Source organism: Protomyctophum bolini, assembly GCF_963924005.1.
Source record: "Protomyctophum bolini genome assembly, chromosome: 9".
Taxonomy (NCBI): domain Eukaryota; kingdom Metazoa; phylum Chordata; class Actinopteri; order Myctophiformes; family Myctophidae; genus Protomyctophum; species Protomyctophum bolini.
The window spans coordinates 36,340,280-36,348,806 of NC_137870.1; the positions used below are offsets into that span (position 1 = coordinate 36,340,280).

Here is an 8,527-nt window from a genome sequence, read left to right on the forward strand (position 1 = left end):
TATATACATATAACCGGCAGCAGCAGTGCATATATATATAACAGGCAGCAGCAGTGCATATATATATAACAGGCAGCAGCAGTGCATATATATATAACAGGCAGCAGCAGTGCCACAGGACACACACAGGAATCATCACCTCAGCCTGAGGGTGTACATACATACAGACCAGAGGGTTTGAGACAAGTCTTCTACAGAAAGATGTATAGGCCTATGGAGTATTTGAAATATCATATTATTCACAGTCGAATGTTCATATTATATTATATAGTATGTTTGTAAGAGAATTGATGATCTCTCCTCCGCGTCATCAGTGCCCATACCCGAGCCGTGGTTGGCGAAAGGGCCTTTCTGTGTGGAGTTTGCATGCATGTTCTCCCCGTGTCCCCTATAGGGTAGGTACCCTCACAAAAAACATGCAGTAATCCTGGTCTCTAAACTGCCTCCCCCTGGCCAGCCGGGGCGCCTGATGGAGGGGAAAGGAACTGGTCGGAATAACGTGTTCCTTCCACACATTACGTCCGGCCGGGGAAACTCCCCCCTGTCAGGTGAAAAGAAGCAGCTTGGACTCCTCAAGCGGAGGGTTGCAAAATCGTAAGATACAAAAAAATATATCGTATCGTGAAACTATATTGTGATTTGAATTGTATTGTGAGTTGAGTGAATCATGCCTAACCATAGGCTCACATGCGTAGTATTGTACAAAACATTGTGCTTGACAGAACTCCCGCTACCAGACCTACCAGCGCATGTGGAACTTCATGCACTCCAAGCAGCCCAGCGTGTTCGTGAAGAGCACGGAGGAGGGCATCGCCCGCGTCCTCAACTCCAACTACGCGTACCTGCTGGAGAGCACCATGAACGAGTACTACCACCAGAGGAACTGCAACCTGACGCAGATAGGAGGACTGCTGGACACCAAGGGCTATGGCATCGGCATGCCACTGGGTGAGAGGACGGGGGGGGGTTGGCTGGCTCCTCTGCCTGTCTGTATTTCCAGAGCGCTCAACCTAAGACATGGGAGGTCAATAATAAGAAGCGCTCTCTAGCTTGGAAGTGAGAGGCCAGTATAAGGTGGATATCTGGAGATTTCCACACATCCAGAGAATAGAGAAACCCAAGTGGGTTTGGTCTGGTTAGGTAATTACTGAACAGCAATCAACATGATCAAATATGTTTCCAAATAATGGGAAATTAACCTCCAGTTTTGTCAAGCTTTTTTTCCTGATAGAAGACGAGAGCTTGCACTGGGATGTTTTGTCGTTCTCTATTGTTCTTTCTAAGCACGGCTGCATTGCAGACGGTCTCTGGCGTTTCGGGAGATTGTGGAAGATGTGGATGCTGGCTTGGGAGGCTGAGAGATGTGTTAACCTCACGCAAGAGATTTAGATTAGAAACCACAAGGCAATGAAGATACTAGCATACCAACTGCTAGACAGGGGCAGGAATTATTTAAGCTTTATATTTTGGCATTAAAAGGGAGTCTTTTTTTTCAACAATATTTTCTAAACCATGTACTTTAGAGCAGAAGAAAGCATACACTGTGATGAGTTTGACCTTTTTGACCTCGGTGTGTCCTGCAGGGTCAGTGTATCGTGATGAGTTCGATCTGGCCATCCTGAAGCTTCAGGAGGACAACCGACTGGAGATCCTCAAGAGGAAGTGGTGGGACGGGGGCAAGTGTCCAAAGGAGGAGGACCATCGTGCCAAAGGTTTGTTGTCGCTTCACTTCTTATCTGTCGGCCAAATGTCTTCTAAATCTTGACTGTTTTCTTGAAAAAGCTATGTTTTTCTATGTAAGTCGTTCTCAAACACTTTCATGTCACTTTTCACGATTCTTCAAAGATAGCACACCTACAAGCTCGTATAGTGCGCCACTCGGTGGCGCGCTATGAGCTTGTAGATCTGCTATTTTTCAATAGCTAAAGCATAACATCATGCTAACAACAAAAGGGGTTCCCGCCCAAAATAGGTTAAACTCATCCTCTTTTTGTCACATCTTGCCTACCCTGTGGACCACTTCACTGGCATGACCTTTTTCATCTCCCCTAACACTATGAAAGAAAACAACATGGGTGTTTCTCATGGTTTTCTTATGACAGGAGAAAACAAACCTAGGAATAGCTGTTCCACCTGCAGTGCTTGGATCCTCTCCCAACAGAAACCTTAGCTTACATGATATACAGTAGGCCTCGATCTGTCAATGTCAAGTTCATAATTGCTGATTCTGCATTTCGAATTTTTTGATTTGTAGTTGTTCTGCTATCGTTTGATGTCTGTTCAGGGCCTGATAACTATGAGCATGATGATGAATTTCAAATGTTTTAATTGCTTTAATAGAGGAAGGTGTGTGTTGGCACTGATAGTGTTGGCATCCTCAGCTAAAGCTCAAAGCTAATTGCTTCACAGAATGGACCTATGGGGAGTGATACTGTGGTTGTTGCATCGGAGCGTTGTATGCAGGGGGTGTTCTTTTCTGCCTGATTTAATTGTAAGCGAAATGTAACTGCCCAATTTTTAATTAAAACATTGAGAAGGTACAGTAAGCTCTGGCCTGCATGTGTTGCTTGGGGGCATTATGATAACATTTTAATATTATTATTATAATTATTACAAATATTTAGATCATTTGATGTTAATGGAAAACAACTTTTTCCTGATGTGAGGAGGTTATCTAGGGTAGGATAAAATAAATACACAGTGTATTTCTCCTGCAATATGCACAAGTGTGCACCCATAATGCACCGTCAAAACACATTGTTTTACGTCATCATCGCACGGTACGCCTCAGGCTCGGCTCCAGGATGAAATGACTGAGGGGGCAGTTGAAAATGTAGTCTATATAGTAAAACAATATGTACATGAACTTAGAATGAGGGTGAAGAATTTGCAACTGAGGGTGCCAGGCCCCGTCTGGCACGCCGGTGGCGCCGGGCCTGATACGCCTCTCTCTCTCTCTCTCTCTCTCTCTCTCTCTCTCTCTCCCTCATCTACCCTCCTTTCGTCCGCCAGGTCTGGGCATGGAGAACATAGGAGGGATCTTCGTGGTTCTGGTGTGTGGTCTGCTGGTGGCCATCTTCATGGCGGTGCTGGAGTTTGTTTGGATGCTGAGGCACAGCCCGGGAACAGAGGTGAGGCAGAGCTATCTAACCTGCGTCTGCTTTGTCTCCCTCTCCCCTCCCTGGCACACAGCGGCCCCCATGCACCCTCACATGCACGACACCGCTAGGTTAACGTTTCCCCACCAGCTCTGACAGCCCTGCATGCAGGAACCCTTTCCTGCAGTCCCCCCGTGTGCCGTCAAGCATTGTTGCTCTGTCTCGCTCTAGCACTGTGAGACCTAAACAGCACAAAACCAAAGGTTATATCTCAAGTAGTGCATCTATATCTATGCTGTCGGCGGGGGGGAAACCACCTATAACTCCAAAATGTTCATTTTTCAGGAAATGAAGAAAACCTTAAAACAATGCAATACTGCCTCATCGAAGTTGGTATTGTAACTTATTGTTTCAATGACTTGCATGAGAGGGGGGAGAATGGTGAAGTTAGCTGCTTTAGCAGACAGTTTGAGGGTCCAATGGAGTTGAGAGGTTTTGTCCGAAGTGCTTTTTAATGACGTAAAGGGTGATCAATAGCATCGATTTATTGCAAGAACTTCAAAAATGGAGTTAGGTGGTTTCCTCCCGACAGCGACAATACGCAATTATGGTTACGTCTGTATTCACAGTAGAAGAATAATAGTTTAGGTTTAGTAGAATACAGCACTTTGATGCCAGTGAAGAAACACTTATGGTGCAGATTATGCGAGCCGTGTATTTTATTTATTTTATTGTCACTGATGACCAGCCTACTCTAATTTGAGACATGCCTTACAGTACAACCTGTCTATCTGCTGTGATAATGTTCCTTTCAAATCAACCCAATGCTGTGATCTCTCTCTTAATGTTCTCAATAAAGTTTCAGCGTGTCAAAGTCAACACCCCTGTGATGTGGCTTCTTTTGATGGTCTTAGATGGTCCATGTTTAATTCTAAATGACCGTATAAACAATGGAGGCATTGTTTTTGTAGCCTGGGTTCCAGCCTGAGTCACTGCGTTCCGTGAATCTGTTTTGTCACTCGCTATACTCAGTCTGGAAACAGCCTGGGTTACCAGCCATATTCATCCGCGAAGAGAAAAGCCTGGGTCACAATATAAGGCAGAGATTGCATAGCCGGAAAAATGTCGGGCCGGAATATCCGTCAGATGTATTTCCCCCGGATACGATATTTTTCAACACTTGTTTCATTCACGGAGAATGTAAACAGATTTGTAAAGTTTGACGTCGTATCAATGTGCACTGCGTGGCACTGGCTGATGACGTATCAGCAACAACGTAGCTACGTAACGGAACAGGTGACGTTATGAAATACGAGTCTGCTGCCTGCTGCCAGACTATAGAGTATAGCGAGTGACGAAACAGATTTACGGAACGCGGCGATTCAGGCTGGAACCCAGGCTATTGTTTTCGTGGGGTTCCAATCCGAAAATATCATTCGTTGAGCTGTTGGTTGTAATACTTACACATCTATACGCCGATACATCTATCTGAGTATTATACACCGATGAAGCTCTGTAAAGCACTTTGAGCTGCATTTCATGTCAAGAAAGGTGCTATACAAATAAAGGTTTATTATTATTATTATTATTATTAATAGTTGTGATATGAAATATTCGCCTGTGATTTCCGTGTGTTTTTTATTCGTTATACCCCCAGTGTGTAAGTCCTTTAGACATGTGAACGTCTACCCATGTGTCTGTTTTGCATGAAGGCGTATATCTACAGTACTGTCCGTTGAGCTTTGTGTCTTGTCTTTCTCTAAGGAAGTAAATCCCAGAAAATATTCACACGTGTTTGAAATTTTAAATGTATTTTTATATCGGAATTCTAATGGAGAGTCATAAACAATTCCATATATCTGCTGTCTGTAAAAAAAAAACACCTAACTCCAAAATGTTCATTTTTCAAGTAATGAAAAAACGGAGGTTTTTGTCGAAGCGCTTTTTTATACTATCCATTGGTTCAATATTTTTTAACCAACACACAAACCCAAAGGGTGTTCAATAGCACAGATTTATGAAAAACAAGAAATGACTCAAGTCATTATCAGCTTGCATTCCATTGTCTTGCATATTGTACCTTAGTGGGGCTTTATGTAGTCGCGTTTGCAGTCTCTAGTCATGGTGTGGTGGAGGAGAGGAGAGCTGGCTTAGTGTCCCATTGGCTGTGGGGCTTAGTGTCCCATTGGCCGTGGGGCTTAGTGTCCCAGCAGAAGGGTGAAATCAGCCATCAAGGGCTGCCTTCATGCCAGAAATATCCCAATGTTGGCCATATGGCCATATAGTCTCCCATTGGCTTAGAAACCAGTCAATCATGAAAATCCCGCCACTATTACTACTAGACCACATGACTAGACTAGAAAGTCTGATTATTGTCTGACCATGGAATGTGATGTATGATGATGTATAATGATAAGAGCACCCCTCACATCACACAAGTGCCAATTTTTGTTGTCCTTGTTGTTTTGCCTGGTCTGCCAGCTGTGTCTCTATGCTATATATGATCGTTACCTCGCGTAATATGTTCTATGTATGCGACATCTCTCAGTTGGTCAGTCAGTGAGTCGTCTGGTCTCTTGCTCTCTCTTTTCTTTCCCTCTCCTCTCACCCCCCTCCTCCCTGTCTTTCTCAGCAGCAGTCAATGTGTGAGGAGATGCTACGAGAACTCCAGGGCATCGTCTTGTGTCGCGACAGCCTGCAAATGCGCCGCCGGCGGGGGGTTTCCATGTTGCGACCGCGGCCCCTACCCCTGGAGGAGAGGCGGGCGCGAGCCGCCGCTGTGAGTCTCAGCAACGGCAAGCTATGCGCGGGCACCGGCCTATCCGAGCCCCTCTCTCACAGACTGGCACAGGAGGCTGCCCTGGTGGCGAGAGGGTGCAGCCATATCCGCATTTGCCCCGAGTGTCGGCGTTTCCAAGGACTGAGGATGCGTCCTCCAGGGGCCACAGGGGCCCTGCCCTCTCCCACACACAGCGAGGAGAGCATAGAGTGGGAAAAGACGACCAATAGCAGTGAACCTGAATAATGACATGCTCACACATATCACAGGACTCACTTTCCCAGCAGCCACCTCTCTACTTTAAAGGGATGGAACGTATTGCTGTGGCTCAGCTGTTCTTCTGAGCTTGACCTCAGGGGTCTCGACAACGCTGTGGACATACGTCATACCGTGGAGACAACAGCCAGCGGCGAACTCTGCGACGTTCTTAGGTGATAAATGTTTATATTTGGTTTGTTTTGACTGGACACCTACTGATGGAATGTTTCCACCGTCCCCTGGAAAAACTGATGAGTCCGTCTCCACGTGGGAAAAAGTCCCCACTGGCCTCTGTCCTGCGCAGGAAAGGAAGGACAGCTGGAGGACAGTTGTACTATGCAGTATTTTCACTCATTCGTCATTGTGTTGTTCCCTTACCTTTTTCATTTTTTAAATTATTTGGTTCCTCGGTTGTATTATCAGTGCTGAAAAGGTGTTATTGTGTTGTTCTTTAAACAGTCCAGTGTTTCTTTTGACTGGTGATTTACTGTATGGACACTAATAGATTACGTCACTTCAAAAGGACAAGCTGAAGAGACTTAGGCCTCACTCACACTGTTGCAACATGCATACAACATTTGTCTTGTGTCTTGTCCGTGTTTAATGGCCGCCCCCAATGCATTTCCAATGGAAGTCACATGGTTTGACAAAACATTTTTGTTTGATGCGGGGGAGGGGGGCACACCACAGCCATCAAACAATTGTTTTTGTCAAACCATGTGACTTCCATTGGAAATGCATTGGGGCGGCCATTAAACACGGACAAGACACAAGACAAATGTTGTATGCATGTTGCAACAGTGCGAGTGAGGCCTTAAATGCCAGGTCATTCTTCAAATACTTTTATTTTGAAAGTGCCAAAAAACAAAACAAGGGTGACCTTGTGGTCCAAGAAAGCACCTCAGCCTTGAAACAACAACAGCAACAACAAGTGAAGACGGTGGGACACACGCCGTCTTGTTTTCTAGTAGTGATATTCCATACTAAAGATGTTTTAATTCTTGGTATCTCTGAAAGACAGCGATGCACTGTACGTCCAGAGGTGTTGGTATAGTTGTTCATCTGAATCTGTGGCTCTCAAACGGTTCCATCTCAAGGGCCCCCATAACTCTCAGAGTTACAGACCTGTAAGGTTCCGCTTTCCCCCCCCCCCCCCCCTCCCCCAAGGAACCCTGAGGGTCCCGCCTGGACCCCACTTTGAGAAACACTGATCTGAATGATGGAGATGCCAAGATGATCGCTAACCACACACACACACACACACACACACACACACACACACACACACACACACACATCCATTTACATCTTTATTTCCTTCTGTGTATTGGCATTTTGTGTTATTAATGTGTCCTATGCCCCTCGGATTTAACGAGCACCATGTTCCACTAGTTGTCCCAATGAAACGGTACTAGTACCTTTATTAATGTACTGTATAGGCTACACGCTACAGTCCACAGCACAGTATGTACACTGTGTGCATTAGCAACAGTAGTACAGTACATTGTGTACTGTGTACTGTGTACCGAAACATTGTACATTGGTGTCATCTGGTGTACATTGGGTTGAAAGTAGAGGACTCTATGGGTCCTCTACTTTCACTATCACAAGAGGGAGAGATCAAAGGTCAAGCGTTAGACACATTTATTCTCTGTCGCAATGGTTATAAAACATTTTCATGTCAACGCCCCCCCCCCCCCCCCCCCCCCCCATTCAGGATGTGTGTCATTAAAATGTTTCAAAACTATTCCAAAATGTAAAGATAAGAAAAAGATCTACAAGCTCACAACACATTACACTGTGACACGTTGTGAGCTTGTAGATCAGCTATTTTCAAATTGCCTTTTAAATGATTGTTGATGCTATTATTAATACATTTTGCTGGTGCCCCCTAGAACCCCTCAAGGACCCCTGGGGGTCTCGCCGGACCCCACTTTGAGAACCACTGCTCTGTAGTATACGATGCTGTCTCCCGCCGCCAACCACTGATCTACAAGCTAACAGGTGTTGTTTCATGGCTTCGTAGTAAAGTCATCAGTGTTAATTGAACCCATTCTGACCTGAGATCAGATTTAAAAAAATGTCTGTTTGAAAATGAGAGTTTTCTGAAAAAGCTATGTTTCTATGTCAGTCGTTCTTCGATTTTTCAAAAATAGCAAGACCTACAAGCTCGTAGATCTGCTATTTTTAAATAGCATAGCATAACGTAATGCTAACACCAAAAGGGGTTCCCGCCCAGAATGGGTTAACTGTGAATGGAACCAAATGGAGTGTAAATGAAGAGATGAGATAACATGAGGCCTGATGAGATAACATGAGGCCCTGCGTGGGGGAAATGAAGACTGACCGTGTTGTCTAACTTGAGTGAAATATAACATATCAGAACCCAGGG

General features: G+C 45.0%; 1 protein-coding gene across 3 annotated transcripts in view; it reads left to right on the plus strand.

The window, feature by feature from the left end:
• grik4 (glutamate receptor, ionotropic, kainate 4) overlaps positions 1 to 7,752 on the plus strand; it is a 197,965-nt gene extending 190,213 nt beyond the window's left edge. For 2 of the 3 annotated variants that reach the window (XM_080772183.1, XM_080772185.1), the window contains 4 exons: positions 723 to 948; positions 1,584 to 1,712; positions 3,013 to 3,131; positions 5,731 to 7,752. In XM_080772183.1, the coding sequence (XP_080628309.1) occupies positions 723 to 948; positions 1,584 to 1,712; positions 3,013 to 3,131; positions 5,731 to 6,123 (867 nt within the window). In that variant the 3' untranslated portion in view covers positions 6,124 to 7,752. The remainder of the gene's footprint in view (positions 1 to 722; positions 949 to 1,583; positions 1,713 to 3,012; positions 3,132 to 5,730) is intronic. The other variant, XM_080772184.1, reaches the window with a different exon arrangement.
• Positions 7,753 to 8,527: the final 775 nt, after the last annotated feature.